General features: G+C 42.2%; 1 protein-coding gene across 1 annotated transcript in view; it reads left to right on the forward strand.

Annotated features, from left to right (window-relative positions):
• LOC135218924 (ankyrin repeat and SOCS box protein 1-like) overlaps positions 1 to 23,003 on the forward strand; it is a 78,402-nt gene that overhangs the window by 18,189 nt on the left and 37,210 nt on the right. The window contains exons 2-3 of the mRNA XM_064255366.1: positions 2,628 to 2,845; positions 14,814 to 14,947. Coding sequence (XP_064111436.1) covers positions 2,628 to 2,845; positions 14,814 to 14,947 — 352 coding nt within the window. The remainder of the gene's footprint in view (positions 1 to 2,627; positions 2,846 to 14,813; positions 14,948 to 23,003) is intronic.

A 23,003-nucleotide genomic window follows, 5' to 3' on the forward strand; every position in this document is an offset into this window, starting at 1 on the left:
ATGCTCTATCCCGTTCAGTTACCTCTGGAGTCGGAATGGTCACTGGACAACAGTTCGTTCCAATGGATTCTCCGGAGGGTACCAGGCCTGCAAGTAGATCTGTTTGCATCTCAAACGAACCACAAACTTCCCTGTTATGTGGCTCCCAACCTGGACCCTCTGGCCTATGCCACGGACGCCCTGTCCATAGATTGGAACAACTGGGAGAAGATTTATGTCTTTCCTCCGGTGAATCTTCTCCTGAAAGTACTGAACAAACTCAGGACGTTCAAGGGTCAGGTAGCTCTAGTAGCTCCGGACTGGCCGAAGAGCAACTGGTACCCCTTGATCCAGGAATTGGGTCTTCGTCCTCTTCGAATTCCCAATCCCAGACTCTCCCAGTCAGTACAAATGAAGACTGTGTTCGTTCCTCAGGAATCTAATTCTCAAAACCCTAACTTTATGGACTTCATGAAGTTTGCGGCCAACCAAGAGAGATGCAAATATCGATCCACGAAATATCCTTTTCCTGGAATCGGATAAAAGAGATTCAACTTTAAGGCAGTATGACGCTGCAGTTAAAAAGTTGGCATCCTTCCTGAGGGAATCAGACATTAAAATCATGACATTCAATTCGGCTATATCCTTTTTCAGATCCTTATTTGAAAAAGGGTTAGCAGCTAAGTACTATTACGACAAACAAGTCAGCCTTGAAGAAGATTTTTCAATTGGGTTTTAACATAGACTTAACAGATTCTTACTTTTCGTCTATTCCCAAGGCTTGTGCTAGACTTAGACCTTCAGTAAGGCCTACTTCAGTGTCATGGTTCTTAAATGATGTTCTAAAACTGGCTTCGGATACAAATAATACAACATGTTCATTTATAATGCTCTTAAGAAAAACATTGTTTTTATTAAGCTTGGCTTCAGGAGCTAGAATTTCAGAACTGTCGGCGTTATCCAGAGATGCGGGTCATGTAGAATTTCTTCCTTCAGGAGAAGTTCTGCTTTCTCCGGATCGCAGAACTTTTTAGCAAAAAATGAGGATCCTTTGTTTGAGGTGGGAACCATGGAAGGTTATACCCCTTCCCCAAGATCTTTCTCTTTGTCCAGTAATGACCTTACGAGCCTTTCTGTCTAGGACATCCTCATCCTCTTCGGGTCCTCTCTTTAGAAGAGAAAAAGGTGGTACTTTATCAATTAAAGGTATTAGGCAAAAGATCCTATACTTTATTAAGCAAGCTAACCCTGAATCCTTCCCCAAGGCACACGATGTCAGGGCAGTAGCCACCTCAATCAATTACTTTCAACATATGAATTTTGATGATTTGAAAAAATATACTGGATGGAAATCGCTGACAGTATTTAAGCGTCACTACTTAAAGTCTTTGGAATCTCTAAAATTTTCAGCAGTTGCAGCCCAGGGTAACATAGTTTCCCCTGACTCTGCTCAGTAGTTTAGTTGAAGATCCAGATCTCCTTTCTACCTATCTCAGCCAACAGTTTGTCTAGCCTACCATGTTCATCTACGTTTGCCCTTGAGTCTTAGCTGCTCTTGTGATGGTTTAGTGGGTGTCCCTTATTTTTTTGCTAGGGTCACCCACAATTGATTGTACATACTGAACTTTAGGATGTGGTCCCCTTATTTTTATGCTAGGGTGCCACATCCCCATACCAATGGTTATTGTATTGATATTGATACTATGAAACTTATTTGGTGTGTTTTTAGTTTAAGTTTGCTCAACACACATGCTTTATTACAATTACTGTTAATTTTTATTAATACTTACTTAGTGTGTTTTTAAATTATGATTGTCACACACATGTTTATTTCATTGTATTTCAATTTAAATTCACCCTATAACTGGTGTAAGACTTTGTAAATAAAAAGTTAGCTATAAGTTACTTTTAAGTATTGTTCTTTACCTTTATCAGATTGTATGGAAAATTGTATAAATATTTTGTTACAATATAGTATATTAGTTGAATTTTTAAGTTTTATTGAGACCTTCTTTATTTCAATCTTGTACTAATTCTCTGGTACAATTTCGCGCAGCGACACGAACTGAGCCCAGAAAAAGGATTTTGACGTAGGAAAAATCTATTTCTGGGCGATTGGTTCGTTTCGCCCAGCGAAATCCCACCTCTTCCCAACCCTTAGCCCAAGATTGATTGCTAACTTCAGGATGGCCACCAGAGGCGCGGCAGTCACCTAAGCGTGGGTTGTAGTAGTAGTAGTTGCTGCCCCGTTCTGTGGGTCGGCTCTCTTCCTGAGGGATTTTGTTGTGGGAAAATTTCTAATTGACAGAAGTTTGTGGTAACTGGTATCACTCCGCCACCTAGTGTTCATACCAACGCCCTCCTTGGGATTGAGGGTGAGGCGAGTCAAGTTTATACTGACCTTTTCTTATTTTGTTTTTTTAGTTCTCTGGTATTTGTTAGATCATTTACCTAAGAAATAATGAATTAAAGGATTATTTCGCTGGGCGACACGAACCAATCGCCCAGAAATAGATTTTTCCTACGTCAAAATCCTTTTTTTGTTCAGTTTTTTAGTATAGTCTAACTCCAGGATTATTCTTTAGTAGGCATCTTATTTATAGGCTCAAACAATATTTTGAACATCTCACTGTTATTTTTCTTTTCAGCTGTTGTTGGAGTATGGAGCAGATACAGAGCCTTTTGATTACACAACGTGTATTCCAGGATGGCCTTTACAACACTCGGTTGTTTATGCACATTTTACCTGTTTCTTAGAATTGATAAGAGGGGGTGCCTTGCCAAATCTCACATCGGTATCTTTTCCGCTCAAAGAAGCTGTGATTGCCCGCCTATCAGTACCACATGCTGTACTGAAGTATGCCAAGTAAGTGTCATCAGCTTTAACATAGAAATTTATTTATTTATATATCATTCCCTTACCAGTAGTATTGTTGTAAGCTTTATGTTCCTAAAAATAAACAATACAGAGACTTATTCAATATAGGCCAGCATTTTGGGTTTTAAAATGCCCCAGACATCTAGAGTTTAGTTATAGACAAAAGACAAACAGCAATAGCCCTCTGCATTTGCCTCTGAAACCCCATGCCCCTAGTTTTTAATTGCCTTATTTCACATGTCTACAGCTAGGAAGAATTTCACTGCTAATTTATATAGGCCATTTTCAGGATAATCTAAATAATGTTATTCATTAACATGTATTTGTTCGTATGTGGAACAAACTTTTGGTCTTAACAATAGGATCCCCCTGATCCCAACTCCTTGATGAGGTGGGCGGGTTTAGGGATCCACTGCAGAGAGAGTAGTTGCTCTTTTTTTATGCCCACTTTCTCTGCTGTGGATTCAACTAAACATTGGGACTTTTAACTACTTTACTCGTCCTTCTATAAATTTTTCTCTCCCCTTCTTTTTTCGTTGACGACCTTGGCATGGTTTTGGATTATTGAATTGACTGCTCTTTTATCTTGATGGAGGGTGAAGTTGGACGGCGTACCACTCCACCCGTAAAACTCAAGTACCTGACATGATCAAACGAGGGGAAATTTTCATGTCAAGCCATACCCACAATGCTGGGTCTGATCTCGATGGACTGACGACCCTTAAGGTACTGTGGGTGTGGTGTATATCCAGGTGAGGATCCCAGGGCAGTTACCACTGTGTAACAGTATTGCTCCTCCCCCTGTTGGGCCTCCTTGGTGAGAGGGACCCTATCCTGGACGAAATTTGCAAATATATTTTATGGAGTATTTATCAAACATCCCTACGACTTCTGGCACAGATTTGGACCATTCAAAAGAAAGCTCAAGCCACAAAGATCAGATTGGTATTAAAACGTTAATACCATAACATCAGATCAAAGAAACCTAAGTACCGTCATGACCCAACCTTGACTCACTTCGATTCCCTCTTTGGGAGTGGAAGTTGGTCAAGGTTTCTAACCATGGAAGCTGAACAAAATATTTCAGCTTTGACATTAGAAAACTGTTTATTAAATAGACATCCAAAGGCAGAAATGTCGTTCAGAAAAATAAAAGAGAATACTTGGCTTATAGCAGCCACAACAAAAAGTCAGTCTGAAGACTGTATTTGTCTTAAAAAATTATAGATAATAATAATAATGTTAAAGTGGAAAAACATGATATGAACAGCATTCAGGGTACCACTGTACTTCCTGACAATGGTAGATGCCCCAAGGTTGGAGATTGCAAGAGATATATGATGTAACAAGTAAAAAAGGCAGTAAACAAATATTGAAAATAGCAACAATAAAATTTGAGGGTTCAGATAGATCTACCTAAAAAAATAACAATTTTAGGCCAAAATAGAGAGTTAAGACCCTATATTCCAAAGTCATTGCAGTGTCAGAATTGCAGGAAGTATGGGAGCGCAAAGAAAAATTGTAGGAATGAACCATTATACGCTTACTGTGGATCTACAGAACACACCACACAATGGAAGTGCAGTGAACCTAAGTGTATACTGTGAGCAGAATCAACATTCGTGATTCAAAGAATACATGTAACAGGCAATCCCCAGTTAATGGCAGACTCAGTTAATGGCGATCCAGTTTTATAGCTCCTGTCTAGCGATTTATGGTGTCAAAACAGGCCAAGTTTCGGTTATTGGCGCCATAAGGTGCTGGTAACAGAGTTATGGCAACATAACATGCATAACAGAGGTGCCATTAACCAGTTATCAGCACCATTAACCAAAACTTGGTAGTACCTGTATTACATATACAACACAGAATCGAAAATGTTAAAAGAAAGAACAGACAGAGGCTAAATTAGAATTGAAAGTGAGAGGAATTCAAGATACTACTGCTAAGAAACATATGTATTCTTCGATAACAGGAACCAGTAATGAAACAAAAAACATACAGATGGAAATAACAAGATGCAGCAAAGTAGGACTCAAGAAGAAATCAGTAATATTAAGAAAAAAACTAAGTAAAGAATCAAGAAACAGGTGCAAATGATATGGATAATATTTTATCAAATTCATTTGAAGTATTAATGCAAATAGAAGCACAATAAGATACTACCACAGAGCTGGAAGGAGAAAGTTGTGATGTACTGGAAATTAAAGATAAAAAAAAAAGACCTTTAGAGAGAACACCACCCAAAACAAAAACAAAATGACCCTTAGAGAGAACACCACTAAAAACAAAGAAACCAACTATCATTAGAGAAACATTAGTCAAACCAAAGACAAAAGATATGAAGAAAGAACAAGAACGAAAACAAACTAAGAATATACCTTTATCCTCTAAAATAATAATGAAACCTATAGATGCAGATATCCAAAACACCAAAGAAGTGGAAGAGAACCACTCCATAGGTAATAATGACTGTGTCAAGGGTGGAGAGATTACTTCATCACCAATAATTGGTATGAGAACAAATAAAGCAATAAATACACGCAATAACACATGTGGATGCAATGATTGCTTCGTTGCATTGTGCAACAAAACCAAAACCATTACAAAAGATTGTTTAACAAACATTATAAGAAATTTTATGTAATATAGAAACAAAAAAAACACTGATTTAAACATCCATGAAAAAGAATGCATGTGCATTGAGCACTTGAAATTTTATAAAGATAAACCATTGAATGTCATAAATAACATTTTAGAAAAAATCCAAGTTGATGAAAATACAAAATAAGAAAACAAAACGACCGATATAACATAATATTTTCAATAGCTATATTATACAATGGAACGTAAATGGTGTACAGACCAGATTACACCTGGGAGAAGTATAAATGTTTAACTATTGATAAATTTACCTTAATATCAACATCACGGGAGGAAGAAGGAAATTTAGCTACAGCCATATACGTATATGTACATAACAAAGTATGTTATGACAAAGTACTCTACCTCTAAACACCACTGACTTCCAAATATCAGGTATTAAAATTCTAATAAAAAACTAGAATTATATTATTTATAATTTATACAACCATCCAAATATAAATTATGATATTTATAAACTTGGAGAATTACTTAAAAATGCCAAAGAACCCATAGTAATTTTAGGTGATTCTAATGCTCACAACCCAATATGGGACTGTAATTGTTCAAACTTGGATGGAGCAGAAATTCAAATTTTGTGCCACTCGCTACAGGTAGGTCAGGTGATCTACCGGCCTGCCCTGGGCGGCAGGACTAGGAACCATTCCCGTTTTCTATCATATTTTCTCTCTTCCACCTGTCTCCTGCAGGGAGGCTGGGTGGGCCTTTAATTGTATATATCTGCCAGGTAAGTATGTATGAAACTTTATTGTAACATAACAATATCATTTTCATACAATCAACTTACCTGTCAGATATATACATAGCTAAGACTCCGTCGTCCCCGACAGAAATTCAAATTTCGCGCCACTCGCTACAGGTAGGTCAGGTGATCTACCGGCCTGCCCTGGGCGGCAGGACTAGGAACCATTCCCATTTTCTATCATATTTTCTCTGTCGCCGGTGGTATCAACATTGTTGCTATTACCTCCTGACTTAGATTCTTATTTCATCCTTTGATCATCGTTTATCGGCTTTTTGGTGACGTATCTGGATCGTGTTTTTGGCATTCGCTACTGTGGACTGATTTTGGACTTGCTTTTTGGAATTTTCTCAGTATGTCTGATTCAAATGTGAGTGTGAGAATGTGTGTGAATGTAGGCTGCAGGGTGAGGATACCGAAAGCTTCGGTTGATCCTCACACTGTATGTCGTAAATGTAGGGGGTTTCAGTGTTCTGCTACTAATACTTGTCATGAATGCGAGGGATTAAATGCAGAAGAATGGAAGACTTTAACTTCTTATTTGAAGAAGTTAGAGAGGGATAGGGTTAGACGTCTGAAAGGTGTGAGTTCAAGGCCTATTGAGCCTTTTATTGATACTTTTTCTAATCCTAATGATTTAGATTCTCCCTATGTGTCTAATTCACAAGGTTTACTTTCGGAATCGGCCTCGGAAATCGCAGATCTGAAAGCTACTATTCGAGACATGAAGTCCAAAATGGCGGACTTACAAGGTAAGGCTAGTGAAAGTGAGCATTACAGTGAAGTGAGTTCTCCCAGTGTTTGATCGTCCCTGCGACGCTCCCAGGCCTAGACCTCTTCCAAGCTCCCATGCCCAGAGGAGAAGGAAAGTCGAAAGCCTTAAGGAGGTCGTGGGGAATCCCCAACGGTCAGACGTCCCTTCAGCAAGCTCTGTTTCGTGGCAGGCTGCTCAAGGGCGCTTTAGAAAAAGCGTCCTTCGTGAGTGTTTCTCATCCTCTCCCTCTCCCTCACCTAAACGAGGGTGGAAGGAGTCGGATTTATCTAGGCCTCTGAAACGGCATTTGAAAGAACCTGAATTTGATTCGAGCCCGGAGCGTTTCTCAGATGACGCTCCCTCGTCTATTAAGAAGGCGAAGGTGGCGTCAGTGTCATCCGACGAGGACGCAGAAGAACCCTTTCCTACTTCTCCCCCGATTGATGACGAAAGGCGTCATGCAAATGACGTGGGAGAAGCTTCAAGGAAGATTATCATGGCAGTACAAGAACAACTGGCCTCTTTGGTGGGAGTGTTAGCGCCTCATAGGAAGGACGTTGCGCTTCCAATCAAGAAGTCTCGTCCTCTCTCCCCTGCTAAGCGAGAGGCGTCATGCAAACGTGAAGCTTCTAAACATATCGCAGAAGCTTCGGGTTCGAGAGCGAGATCGGGAGGATCTTACGGAAGACACGTAACGCCAGAGAGACGTGAGACGTCTTCTAGGCATGAAGCGTCTTTTAAAGCTGCTTTTAGACGCGAGGCTCCAACCAATATTTTGGCGCCAGTTAGGACGCCTTTTGAGAGCGAAGCGTCTTCCAGGCGCGAGGCGTCATCCAGACGTCAGCAGCCACACAAGCGGGAGGCGTCAGCCAGGACGCTTGGCGGACGAGAAGCGTCATCCAAGCGGGAAGCGTCATCCATTTATGGAGAGAAGCCTGAGCTGTTGGCGCCTTCCAGGACTATTAAAGCGGGGAAGAGGAAGGAATATCATTCCCTTAGCCCCTCTCCTATTAGGAGTTTGTCTCCTCCAGAGGAAAGACGTACGGATTTGGCAGCGGAGACTCAATTAGACCCCGAGTTAGAAGTAGACTCGGAGGAAGAGTATCAAGGAAGAGAAGGACTGTCGAACTATAAAGTTTTGACAGCCTTGCTTCTAGAGGAGTATGGAGACGACTTGACTCCTGCCGCTCCTCCTTCTCCGCGCTCTCTTTTCTCGAGTGCTAAGACGAAGAAATCTTCGTCTTTTCTCAGAATGAAGCCCGCCATTTCGATGAAGAGGGCTCTTCAGTCTTTAGACTCTTGGATGAAGTCTAGGAAGGAGTTAGTCAGAACGGTCTTCTGCATGCCTCCAGCGAGACTAGCTGGTAAAAGAGGCATTTGGTATCAGACGGGAGAGAATATGGGTATTGCTCTTCCGTCTACGTCAGAAGCGGACTTTTCGACCTTAGTTGACGCTTCACGTAGACAAGGTTTGAACTCGGCACGTATAACTTGGGGCATTTCAGAACTGGACCATCTCCTCAAGGGACTCTTTCATGTATTGGAAGTTTTCAACTTCTTAGATTGGTCCCTTGGGGTGATGTCCAAGAAAGCCCATGATTCTGAAGGACTCGAACCAGAAGTCCTTTTGTGTATTTTGTCTTGTATAGACAAAGCGGTGCAGGATGGCTCGGTTGAGATCTCCTCTTTATTTGGAGCAGGTCTTCTTAAAAAGAGGACAGTATATAGTGCCTTTTTAACCAAAGCAGTCTCCCACGCTCAGAGGGCAGCGCTGCTGTATTCGCCTTTGTCTGACTTTTTGTTCCCTTCTCAGTTGGTGAAGGACATTTCTCGTTCATTAACTGAGAAGGCGACTCAAGACCTTCTGACGCAGTCAGCAAGGAAGAAGAAGCCTGCTTCTACTACTGACAAGAAAGGACCGAGTACATCTGTTCAGCCCTTTCGAGGTGGCCCGACCTCCAGACCTCCCGCAAGAAGGAAGGCTCCTGAGAAGAGAGGTAGGTCTGCCTTTCGTCCCTTTAAAAAGGGAAAGTGATGCTTCTCTCCTCCAAGCACCAGTAGGTGCCAGGCTCCTGGGATTTGTGGAGGCCTGGACACTTATAAATGCAGACGCGTCATCGTTGTCTGTAATAAGGAAGGGATATTGTATCCCTTTCCTGAACACTCCTCCCCTAACGTCAACACCACGGGAACTAACAGCCAAGTACAAGGATCCTGTGCTGAGGGATACTCTTCGATCGATGGTGGAACAAATGTGGGACAAGAGAGCGATAGAACTAGTACTGGATCAAAACTCCCCGGGGTTTTACAATCGCCTTTTTCTGGTTGTGAAGGCCTCGGGAGGCTGGAGACCAGTACTAGACGTCGGCTCTCTGAACAAATTTGTTCAGAAGGAGAAGTTCTCGATGGAGACTTCTGCCTCAGTCCTTGCGTCATTGCGACAAGGAGATTGGATGGTGTCTCTAGATCTCCAGGACGCCTATTTTCACGTCCCGATCCACCCTTCATCGAAGAAGTACCTCCGTTTCATGACGGGGGGAAGGATCTTTCAGTTCAGAGCCTTGTGTTTCGGCCTGTCCACAGCTCCTCAGGTCTTCACAAGCCTGATGAAAAATGTGGCGAGGTTTCTTCACCTCAAAGGAGTAAATATCTCTCTGTATCTGGACGACTGGCTCATCAGGGCCAGATCAGAGAGACAGTGCTTGGAGGACCTTACGTTAACTTTAGATCTGATCAGAGCGTTGGGATTACTCGTGAACCTCGAGAAGTCGCAGCTGACCCCCAGACAGAACTTAGTCTATCTGGGGATTCAGATGGATTCTCGGGGTTTTCGAGTATTTCCTTCGCAAGAGAGAATCGCAAAAGGTTTGCAGATAGTCTCTCTCTTCTTAAGGAAGGAACAGACGTCGGCGAGGGAATGGTTGAGCCTTCTAGGGACCCTTTCCTCTCTCGAACAGTTCTTCCCGCTAGGAAGACTTCATTTACGTCCGCTTCAATTCTTCCTCAAGAGGTCTTGGAGTTGGAAAACTGGACAACTTTCGGACGCCTTTCCCATTCCAGTGGAGATAAGACCGCAATTGGAATGGTGGTTGCCCCTCTGAAAGAGAACAAAGGGATCTCTCTAAAAATCCAGAACCCAGACCTAGTGTTGTACTCCGACGCGTCGGAGAAAGGTTGGGGAGCAACATTAGGCTCGAAGGAGGTGTCAGGCACCTGGGAACCAGCGCAGGTGTCTTGGCACATAAACTGCAAAGAGCTCTTCGCCGCACATCTGGCTTTGAAGAGTCTAGAACCTCTGGTTTCGAACAAAGTAGTGCAAGTAAACGTGGACAACACCACGGCACTTGCCTACATTCGAAAACAAGGAGGGACTCACTCCTCGTTCCTTTACGAGCTGACGAAAGACCTTTTGCTTTGGACGTCTCACAGGAACATCTCCCTTCTTACAAGGTTCGTTCAGGGAGTAAAGAATGTGAGGGCGGACAGACTCAGCAGGAGGAACCAGGTCCTTCATACAGAGTGGACACTACACGAGGAGGTGTGTCAAGATCTCTGGTCGCTGTGGGGGACCCCTCATGTGGATCTCTTCGCCACATTCATCTCCAAAAGGCTGGCAGTCTTTTGCTCGGTCGTGGAAGACCCAAGAGCTCTTATGGTAGACGCCTTCCTGCTAGATTGGTCTCGCGTAGACGTCTATGCTTTTCCTCCATTCAAAATCCTGGACTAGTACTGAAAAAGTTTGTGGCGTCAAAGGAGACGAGGATGACATTGATAGCCCCCTTTTGGCCGGCCCAAGATTGGTTCACGGAGGTGGTAGAGTGGGGATCGTAGACTTTTCCCAGATCCCTACCAAGAAGGATGGATCTTCTCAGACAGCCACACTTCAAGAGGTATCATCAAAACCTCCCCGCTCTCGCTCTGACTGCCTTTCGACTATCTAAAGACTCGTCAGAGCGAGAGGGTTTTCTCGCGAAGTTGCAAGCGCGATCGCGAGAGCACGCAGAACCTCCACTAGGCAAGTATATCAGTCGAAGTGGGAGGTTTTTAGAAGGTGGTGTAGAACTAAGAAGTTGTCCTCCTCCACTACCTCTATAGCGGAAATTGCTGATTTCCTTCTATTCCTGAGAGAGCAATCTCATCTAGCTGTATCCACAATAAAGGGATACAGAAGTATGCTCTCGGCAGTCTTCAGGAATAGAGGATTAGATCTGGCAGATAATAAAGATCTCCACGATCTCATAAGGTCCTTTGAGACTTCAAAGTCTAAGGAACCGGTCCCTCCTAACTGGAACCTAGACGTGGTTCTCAAGTTTCTTTCATCCGAAAGGTTCGAACCTCCTCATCTGGCATCGTTTAGAGACATCACCAGAAAATGCCTATTCCTATTATCTTTAGCTACGGCTAAGAGAGTTAGTGAATTACATGCTCTGCAGGATAAAGTAGGTTTCAAGGGAGACTCAGCTATTTGCTCGTTTAAGACCCTGTTTTTAGCTAAGAATGAGAATCCCTCGAATCCCTGGCCTAAGTCATTCGAAGTCAAAGGCATATCGAGTCTCGTAGGAGAGAAGCAGAAAGTTCTCTATGCCCTGTAAGAGCTCTAAAGTTCTACATTCAGAGAAAGCATCAGATGGGAGGCTCTAGACAAGGTCTTTGGTGCGCGGTAAAAGACCCCACAAGACTGATGTCCAAGAATGCTCTGGCATTCTTTGTGAGGAACATCATTACAGACGCGCATAAGGTCTGTCCTGACGAAGAGTTGCGACTGTTGAAAGTTAAAGCTCATGAAGTGAGAGCAGTAGCGACGTCTCTCTCGTTTCATAAGAATATGTCGCTTAAAAACATCATAGATACGACATTTTGGAGATGCAACTCAGTATTTGCATCTCATTACTTGAAAGACGTTCGTGTGACATATGAGAAGTGTTTTTCTCTGGGTCCTTTCGTATCGGTGGATACGATTCTGGGTACGGGAGCCGACACCAATCCTTAAAGTATATACTTTTCTTCTTTTTAGATATGGTCTGGAGTCTCTTCGAACAATGGAGGACTTGGTTTAGCACGGGCGGCCGTCTATGTTGTTCAGTAAGAGAATCTTGTCATATCTAATTAGATGAGTATAAATTTTTTTTTTTAGAAAATTATGTATGTGTGCGTAGTGGTTTTGAGTTACGGTTGTTGTGAAGAGTTCGGGGATAACTCGGAACAATCTTTAGTTCTAACATATGGTTAGGATCAGGTGGTCGGGATTGGTTGTGTGCTCCTTCATAAGGTGTATTGTCATATAAGTGGATCAGCACCCATTGACAAAGTCCTTTCAGGCTCTGCCGAGTAAGCGGATAAGACCCCATCGGCAGACCCACAAGAACTCTTGGCCATAGATCAAATATCTCGCTAAAGTTTCTTGAGGTGATGCAGACTACTGGGCAAACACCCACGAAGTCTACCACCTATAAGGTAGGAACCAAGGTTTTATTTATACCTACAACATATGTTGTTTACCTGTCTATTCCATATAGTAGCTGTCTCTTACCCTCAACCGGAGGGTGCCAATCAGCTATGTATATATCTGACAGGTAAGTTGATTGTATGAAAATGATATTGTTATGTTACAATAAAGTTTCATACATACTTACCTGGCAGATATATACAATTAAAGGCCCACCCAGCCTCCCCGCAGGAGACAGGTGGAAGAGAGAAAATATGATAGAAAAACGGGAATGGTTCCTAGTACCTGCCGCCCAGGGCAGGGGCCGGTAGATCACCTGACCTACCTGTAGCGAGTGGCGCGAAATTTGAATTTCTGTCGGGGACGACGGAGTCTTAGCTATGTATATATCTGCCAGGTAAGTATGTATGAAACTTTATTGTAACATAACAATATCATATTCAAACGACATGTGTTGTATAAATGATGATGAAGTCAACACATATTATTCAAAAACAGATGGAACATTTTCCTCAGTAGACTTAGAGTAACTCTGTGTTCAACAAGTATAGTTAACAGATTGGATTGGAACACAGTTGATGACTTGCAGCACACCAGTGATCATTTCCTGATATTAATTTCCTTATTACAAAATAATCTGCAAAACATGTTCCTCACTATACCTTTATAAAGCAGATTGGGAGCAATATGAAATTCACACTAGAAGTATGTATACCACCATTTGAATACGTATTTAAAAGACCATAATGAAACTAATAAGTTTCTTGTTGTTTTCATTAAAATTGCTGCAGATAAAGCAATACCAAACTCAAAACCCCATTCAACAAAGCACAATGAATAAATATAAATCACTCAATTATTAAAGAATAATTATATAGAGCACAAAATATAAAACAGTATGTACCTTGAAGAAGACAAGATGTAAACAACATTGCATGAATTACAGTGCATTTAATTCAAAATACCAAACCATATTCGAAGTGCGTATAGCGTACATTTTGTGTGAGAAATGCAGCGAGGCCCAAATGCAGTTCTGATGACTCAGGAAATTTGAGCCTGAGTTAGAGTGACCAAATTCCTTTCATGTAATTGAGCAAGTAACAATGTTCCAAATTCATGGGCTGTGGAGGCAGTAGGCTTAGGCAGATCTTAGTATTTGTGAGCGCTCTTGCACAATGAAACAAAGAAGCATGAGGCAATCGTTTTAAAAAAGTTATTCAATGAATATTTGTATACTTTTGATTAACAACGATTTCCTCTTCTGTAATATGCATACACGTACAGCTTATAGATTTTAGAGCACCTTCTCATACTATACAATTAAATCACTTTCATGAAATTCATGTAAAGAATTTTTTTGTTTGATAAAAAATGATTTGCAGTTTTGTGATTGCCAATTCTGAAATACAGATACAGTACGTACTGTATATTCTTACAATTACAGTTTATTTGACCAACCATATTGGAATTTCTGAGAACATGATTGCTAGATGAACAAAGATTGGCAATTTCACTTTTGAATCATTACTTTTAAAGACAGATGAAACAATTTAAAGCAAGCATTTAACTTTATGTAACTATATCATACACAGTATTCAGAACTTCTGATACACAAATAAATACATAACTAAGTTACCACTTACGTATAGTACTTTATTTGCAAAACCAAGGACACAAAAATACAAAATATAATTTTTTTTTTCTTAATCAGACTCAATGATGCATCCAGTAAGTAATGAAATCTGATGAGTTGGAGTCTTTGAACTTGAGGAGTCAATTTAATGTACGTACTGTAATTATCTGCAGTTGGCTGTGGATGTGAAGCTGTAAAGCCAAAATTAAATATCAGTGACTGAAAAACACTTGCTGAGATGTAGAAGTTACATTTATTGAAAGGAATGAAATGAAAACAGGCTGAAAAAGAACAATGAAATAGTTAATGCATAATGAGGGGATGTCAGAATAACTGAATAATGATGATCTTGGAGAAATGAAATGAACAGGGACAGAACTATTAGCAGTATTGCAAATTTAAGAAAAGTGGATGGGATTAATAAGTACTTTTGCTTTCAGGTAGCACATGAACATTGAGACTATTAAACTATCTTCCTGTTGGACAAAAGACTGCTTAGTCTGGGAACCTTCGAAGAACACGGATGTGGGCATAGTATGTGATTGATAGGGTTGTTATAAAGTAAATTATTCCAAATAATTACTTCTCAAGATTAATTTTTTAAGCTTTTTGTGACCACAATCATTTTATAAAATGTTTAGAATTTTGGCAGGAAATTTTTAAGGAATGTGTTTTGTTTAATATGTTTGCAATAATAGAATATGCTTCATGTTGCAGGGATTACCCAGAATTTATTAGACTCTACCATGAAGCTGGTGGTAATTTATGCCAAGCTAATACATCAGGTGTACCACCATTAGAGGCAAATTTTGAAAGTTCTCCGGCCAAAGATGCTTTAGCTTCGTTTACTGGTAAGTAAATGTACATCAGCCTTTTTCTATAATTGGCAGATGTGCTTAGTTTTTTCTAATTGGATGCTTGGAACTCAGGAGTTATTAAAAAGGTAGGAATCAAAAGCAATTTGCAAATACAGTACTATTGCAATGCATTTCACATTTAAAAAGCACTTTTTTTTAGGTGACTTACCCTCTATCATTTACTTTATTTGTGGCTACTTGGTGCGGATTTGACAATTGATACAATTGGAATAATCATTAATGAATGCTCCCAATAGTTAAACCCCCCCCCCTCTTGGGAGAGTGTAGCAGTTCAGCTATAGTTTTGGTTGTCATTCTTACTTTGTCAATGTAACTGGCTGGTTGTGTGGACAATACTCTGAATTTTGGGTTTCTTTTTTCTTGGTTAAAAAAATAGATCATCTGTTTTGTGGTTTGTTTTGAACAATGGCTTCTTCTCAATCTTCCATATCAAAATCTGTTAGATTTCATAAGGTAAATGATTGTAAGACCAGATTGGATTCATTGAAAGATTTTGTAAGATAAGTGATTGTAAGACCAGACTGGGTTCATTGAAGTATGATACTCACTATATATATGCATTGATCATTGAGGGGTGAATTGTGATTATTGCAAGGATTGGTCTTTGGAAGAAAGAGATAGAGAAGATCATAAATTGCTGAATTAAAAGAGAGAAGGACATAGACAGCAAGTAAAGAGAATAGCTAGTCTTGAATCTACCTAGGTCTTCCTTAGATTTAATTCCTGGTCAAGAAGATAGAGACAGGTCTTATAAGGTTCTTCTTTATAGCTACATGTAAATCCTTGTACACCCATTAAGTCAGCTCAGGGTAGTAGGTTAGATTTAATGTAGTCAGATACTGATTCAGTTAAATGTAGAAGTAAATTTTTGTGTAAAAAATTTTAGTCTCTTACATCAAATGTGTCTAGTGCATTGCCAGGGACAGTGTCCCCTTGTTCCTTAGGCCCCTCTGTGGATGCAGCCCTGCCTATCAGTGCAGCTCCCCTCGCCGACAGGCCTGGTAGTCTCGGTGTTTCAGACAAGGACTAACATCCCAGGATGTTCAAGGACTGTGCTCTCTGTCTCCTGCCTCTACTCAGTCCTCTGTGGACAAATGTAGATTGCACTCGCCTAAGGACGACACGGTAGTTATTCTAGCAATTCGTTCAAGCCTAGTTATTCTAGCAATTCGTTCAAGCCAGGTAACTGATCACAATCCGTAGTGAGTGCTGCAGTTGCTACCTGCAGCTATCTTTCAGAGTCCTGAGTCTGTAAATAGGCATTTGGGTAGTAAGCAGTCGCTCTACGTCGCTCATTCTGTCGAGGATCATCCAAGTTTTTATTTCGTCAGAACCGCAGGTACGTCCACATCCGAGGCTTATGCAGCCCAAAAGCTTTTTTGGGCTGTCTTTCCAAAGCATAGACTAAGCATGCCAGATATTTGTGTTCACTTGTGAGTCTGTGGAGTCCAGGGCATTCAAGGCCATGGAAGGTGTAGAGTCTGTGTGCACTTCTTCATGCCTTCGTCGAGGCCACACAAGGCGTCATTGAGTCTGCCTGATTTGTCAGCAAGTCTGCAAGAGATAGCAGGCCATGGAAATTCATTGAGGCCACAGTTAGCATCAATGCCATGGGAGCCTTCAAGTCGTAGGAGGAATGAGGAGTTAAGTGCATGCAGACTGGTTCGTAGTGGCTTCAGTGGGGCATGATAGGCTGTTCCTGTGTCAGAGGGTAAGTCGCCTGGGAAAAAGTGTTCTTGCTCCACTGTTTCTGCTGTATTATGTCCATCTGATGTTGTGAGAGACCTTTCAACATTCAAGTATCTGCCAGAGTGGAGTGGATTATGAGAATTTTAACACCTGGTCTTGCAAGACCATCTGGTTCCATGGCTGCTACTTTTGTTGCTGATGAGGAAGACTTGTTTAGGCCCTGCTCTTCCTGTCAGCATTCTCCTTGCTACCTCTACAGATTTTGGATAAGGAAGAGGAATACTTAGAATCTGTCCCCTCAGCTTCCTAAGGAACTGGTTCTATTGTGTTTGGACAGGTATCTGCAGATGTTTTCGGTGGAGCATTCTAAGGCTCCTCGCTCTCTCAGAGCTTCCAGGTTAAGGTCTGATTATTTGCCTCTTCCTTCCTTTAAGCTCTCAGAGTCTGTACATTTGAGATTTGATTTAGTGCTAAGACTTTGTCTAAGAAAATCTCTAAAGGACCCTCTCTTTTGTCTCCCTTCCTGCCTGCTAGGAAGGCTACAGTAGTTGATGGCTCATTTTTTTTTCCATGATTTTTCTGGCCAAAATAGGTGCATTTGTGTCAGGCAAGTTGCATTTCTCAATTCAAGAGGCTGGTATATATATAGGAGCTTGCTAACAGTATTGATCAGTGAATGAAGGAGAATGTTGAACTTTTTTCTCCTTTGGCCAGGGATCCTTTTGTTAAGGCCTTAATTTTTTTCACTTCCCTAGACAAGGTTTTTTTGATAAGATAGGGGAGCTGTTTCACATCGTGAGTAACCTTAAAGTTGACAGGAAAGAGCAATTTGGCTCCCTGCTGGGTCCTTCAGTCTCTCTTCTTACCAAACAGTCATTAGTTTCAGCTCATCCATTTGGGGAGATAATAGATGACAAGCTGTCTGCGTTTATAGCCATGGAGACTGAGAAAACCAACAATAGAACTTTTATCCACCAATCCCTGGCCTCTAAAGTGAAGTCTCCCACCTCTTCCTTTATCTTAAACATTCTTTGAGCACTACTACCCCATTTACTAGGTCTTCCTTTCCAAGCTCAGGAAGGAAGAATGTGTCCTTTTAGCAGCAAAGTTCCAGATTTTGTTCTGCAAAAGGAGGGAAGTTTAATTTCTTGCCGTATAGCAAGAATCATTGTCTGATAAGAATAGCTTCTTGAGCCCTCAGGCACCTGTGGGTACTTGAGGAAGGTTATCACATTACTTTCAGGAGTTCACTTCCTCTTTCAAACCATCCCATAGCCTGTCAGTTTTACAAAAGCAACCTATAGAGAAGAGATGGGTGTTCTGGCGGCGTACAATGCCAAGTCGTCCAGAACAGTCCTCTTTCCATGAGTGGGCTTTAAACCCTGCTTGTGAGGCAATTAGAAAGAGTTCATCCAACTTTTCATCAGTCTCTTTGCAACATAGCTGAATCATTGTCTCCAGTTGTATGGCTCACCAGTACCAGACCCTTGAGCCTGGGCAGTAAATGCTATGGTTCTAGAGTGCACAAACCTATTCGTGTTTCAAACCTAACCTTCATAGGTGCTAGAGACATAGGGGAAGCCCTTGAAATTTCATCTAGCTACAAGCCAGTAGCCAGTTTATTCTGGAAATGAAACTCCAGAAGAAGCTTGCCAGCATCTACCGACATATTTTCAGTTGGAGATCTGAATGCTCCTGTGGCTATCCAGATTCCTATATTATGAATGGTGTTTAGAGCTTTTATTTTATGTGCAGGGGCAGATGTGAATACCTCACATCCAAAGCACAGTTTTGGTTGAACAATGCTTTGTACAATCATTCCAAAAAGTTCTGACATACTTTACAGTAAATTTCATTCACCAAAGATGATTTTTACTTTTTAAAATCTCATAGAAACCAAACTTTACAGTCAGAATAAGATTAATGTACATACAAACAATATAATGTATAACTTTATTTAAACAGTTTAATATATAAAACTGGCAGGAAAATAACATGAATGAACAAAACTTAATGAAACATTTTAAACCCAAAACTATCTTTCAGTGAAATTAGAGAACTGAAGCACAGAGCATATTGATCTTCAAAATCTCATTAACTGTGAGAATTTACTTTTACTATTACATTTTAATGTTTATGTATAAGATTCAAATAATTAAATTAATGTCATCTAGAAATATTTATTCCAATCTTGAAAAATACAATACGTAATATATCCTCCATATTTGAGTGACACTGTCCATTATGACGTCACTTATTGTGTGGGCGGGAAAACAAACCATTTAACACAAATCAGTAGACTTTCAACTTTATTGAGATGAACTTTCACTTTTGGTGTAGAAAAGAATACGAAGCTTCATTTAATTATGTGAAGAAAGGATTGTGTGAGCACAAGTTGAGTAAAAAAAATTAATATGTAGAATTTTAAAAAAGGTAGGACTAACAGTCCACGTAAAATGGTGTCACTAAAGATGAGTTTTAGCCTTTTTATGGTACGTCTGTTGTAACAATCATATGGCTTCATTTTATAATGTTCTGTTCATCAAAATGAAGGCTTTATTGTCATAACATCTATTATGAGAACAGGCCATTTACATTATAGGTCTATTATAAAGATTAGACCTTTATAGAAGCTCTTTTTAGGCTCATTATAAAAGTGACACTGTCATTACAGGTCTATAATATGTATGGATTTGATCTTTATATCACTATTATGTAGACCTATCCTATGAATTGAGTACGTACATATTTGTATAATTATAGATCTGTTATGTAAATCAAGGCTTTATTTCATGATATATATAACTATTATTCAGTCCATATTTTAGAGATACTTTCTTTTATTTACACATGTTAAATGTAAATTATAATATGGATATTTCTGGGCTCAGCTCGTGTCGGCCTATGAAAGTATCCTTAATATCATTCTTTCTAGGTAAAATTAGCCTAAAATTACCAGAGAAAAACAAAATTAAGAAAATGTCAGTAAAACTGACTCGCTCACTCTTAAAAAGAAGTGTCGGTATGATAATAGGGGCGAGTGTGGAACACTACCACGAGCCAAACACCAATTAGAACTTCCTGTCAGAATCCCCCCAAGAGAGAGCTGATACCAACGGGCGATGCAGTCTCTACTACTACTACTAGAGGACGCCACGGACAGCAGCGCCCCTAGCGGACATCCTTAAATTTTAGCGCTTCATACAAGACGCATTTTTCCTTGTGTTGTGCTTTATTTGGATTTATCCTTATTTTCGGAGATGGAACGCTCTGCAATTGCCACGGCTAAGTTAAGTAACTCATAAGTAACATTTTACCCCCTTTTTAGCTTCCGGGTACCAGTATTTTCCTCTTAATAGGTCATATACGGTTCCCCGGTTGTCTCGTGGCTGCCATGCCGCCTCGTAAGAATTCCCGGTCCTCCATACTGGGACTTCTTATACTTATGAGCTTACGTTATTACATTCATTGTTTTACATCGAGTTTTAGCTAGTTCAGCCCTCCTACCATTCTCTTAGCTTGGTATTTAGGGCTATTAGTTTATTTTCTGGCCCAGCATCCCGGCTCTTGCTCTACATCGGCTATCGCTGGCTCCGAGTAGGCTCCTGTTTCTTGGAACAGGCTGCCTCCTCCTGGGCTTCTTTCTCTTTTACTAAAAGTGTCTCTTCTCCCTTCGATGTAATTTTATTCACTTATTTAGGGTGTTAGGCTAGCCTAGGTGCTTGTTCCATGTATTGGTACAGCTTGGTCCACGTGGCCCTACCACGGTTGTGTTGCTCGCGGCCTAGGCCACTTGCGGTCACGTGTTCCATAGCACCTTACCCTGCCCCTCCCTCCCTCTCTGATATAGGGAGGAGCTGGGGGACCCCTTGGTTGTTATGACAACCTCATCGCCTTCTCTCACTCTTTCGGAGGTGTCCAGGGGTCCTCCCAGCGGGGGGCATAGGGCGACCACTGTGAGGTCCCGGGTCTCCATGCGGGTAGTTGGTGAGGCGGGGAGGAGTAGGCCATCCCTCCCCCCCTTTTTCCTCGCTCCCGCCGTGTTTCGCCGGGACCTTCCTCCTCCCCTCCCCAGTTGCTCAGCCACCTCCCTTACGATACGAAAGGAGCCTTCCGTCGCAGCCGGGGCACCTTTGGTTATAGGTTACTGGCTCCGCTAGCGGGCAGGGTGGGCACTACGAGTGGTCGGTTGCTTGCCTACTATATCCTTATATCTCTCCCCCGCTACCGGAGGGGAGCTTACCCTTACCTACGCACTCTGCTAGTAGACGGGCGGAGAGATGTTGTTTTAGTTCTGTTATTTTAAGGATATATACCCTAATTATTATATAATTACAGATATTTTACAATGAATTGTATGTTATTATTATGATTATATCACCATCCCCGCCACCTTCCGTCGTGGTTTCCTTTACCACCACTCCTAGTTGGTTGATTCTTGTGCTTCCGCCACCGGCGGAGCCATAGCCTATCTTCCAACCTGGTTACCACACGTATTTTGGCGGGGCTCTGGTTTTATCTAACTTTACCGCTCCGGCACCAGCGGAGCATATGTTAGGCTGTAAGTGTTTACTTAGTACTCATGTACTTTTCCACTTACAGGCTACCAACTGCCAGGTCCCAGCTTGTAATGCGACGCTTTACGACCCCTGTGGACATGACGAGTGCAGGTCCCACGCCCCTTGTGCCACGTCCTTCAACGAGTTGATCGTCTGGCACCCGGAGGCCTGCGCTATATGCTACGACCTAGTCGGTCAGCTGGGAGATGGGGTAAGTCCATTATAGACTTACTTATGATTTTACTAACAACTTCTAGTCGTAAGTTTGTTAACCCCTTTCCACAATTGGCAGTTAATCTCACCTTTCTTTCAGGCTAGCGGCGTGAGGGAAGTCGCCCTCGCCACCCTGAAAGCATGGGTGGGCGGCTTTGGGAAAAACGCCGCCAAGGGCCAGCCCTACATTTTGGATAGGAAGCTGGCCATCCAGATCTTCCCCGCGGGCAAGTCGACGGGTTACGTCGACCCCTTGTCCGCTGCCCCACTGATAGCCTCCATTCAGCAAGAACTCCAGCAATCCTTTGGGGTCGTAGCCTCACAGGAGTCGGTTCCGGACGTCGCTGCCCTGGACCTTAACTTAGAGCCCATGGCGGTAGGTGGGGAGGATTTGTTGGTTGAGGTAGGTATGTCGGGCGCCCAAGGTCTTTCCTTGGGCGCTCCTGGATCTTCTCCTGTCCCCTCTTCTTCCGCTTCTTTCCAAGGCTTTGCGGGATCTGAGATCCCTATTCGCCCTCCCGCTCTCTCTGTACCTCCTAAGGAGAAGGGAAAGAGAGAACCGAAGACCTTACCTAAGTCGACTTCTAGGAAGTCGTCTTCGTCTTCTTCGGCTAGGAAGTCGTCGACTTCCTATGCCGACGCGGTGAAGGCGAAGCCGGGCTCTTCCCAATCGAAGAGCTCCAGAAGCAAGGCTTCGAAGGAGAAGGCTCGCACTCCCACCGAGTCACTGCCTTCTCCCGCCTCCGCTGCTTCCACTCCGGCTATGCCGGCAGGGGTAGCAAGCACCAGCACCTGCGATCCCCCTACTGTTTCAGCAGGGGTGATGGAACAGGTGGGCGTGCTAGTAGGCTCCCAAATTTCCGCACTGGGAACGCGGTTTGAGCAGATGTTTGCCCAATTGTCAAACAGTCTGTCTCAAACTGGACAGTCGATCCAGGATCTCTCTAATAGAATGAGAGAGAATGAGGACCGAGTAGCTGGGCTAGCTCAGGCTCCTCCCCCAGTCTCCCCGGCATCTAGCACGGGGATTCTTCAACTTCCACCTTATGACTCCTTGCCAGCTTTCTCTATGGATAACCCATGGAGAGTAGCTGCCTACGCTCCATTCAAGGACGGAATGATTTCTATCCCGGAGTGTGGAACTCGAAGGATTGAGGACTCGAGTTCTACTTCGAGTTCTACCGGGTCTGTCGCAGCCTTTCATCGGGTATGCTAGGCTGACGCCAACGGCTCTCACGAGAGAAGACAAAATCTCTAAGGAGTCGGTTCTTTACAGTAGAGATCACGCCCAGCGGGAATGGGTTCACTGCCTTGAGGATTGGGAGTGTACTAACACTAGACTCCAGGCCTACAAGAGTCCCTTCACTATTTTCGCGACGGAAGAGGAGGTCTCTCTTCCGTTCGCCACGAAGTTGGTAGAGAAGTCTCTTCAGGCAGTCCTCAAGGATGAGCCCATTCCACAGTTGAGGGAGGCGGAGTCTACTTCTCCGCTCTTCCCCGCCTTCGGAGAATTGTGGGAAAATCTGCCAGCTACATTTACGCTGGGTAAACTCAAGCCGGACTGCGCC

The sequence above is a fragment of the Macrobrachium nipponense genome, chromosome 1, assembly GCF_015104395.2.
Source record: "Macrobrachium nipponense isolate FS-2020 chromosome 1, ASM1510439v2, whole genome shotgun sequence".
Taxonomy (NCBI): Eukaryota; Metazoa; Arthropoda; class Malacostraca; order Decapoda; family Palaemonidae; genus Macrobrachium; species Macrobrachium nipponense.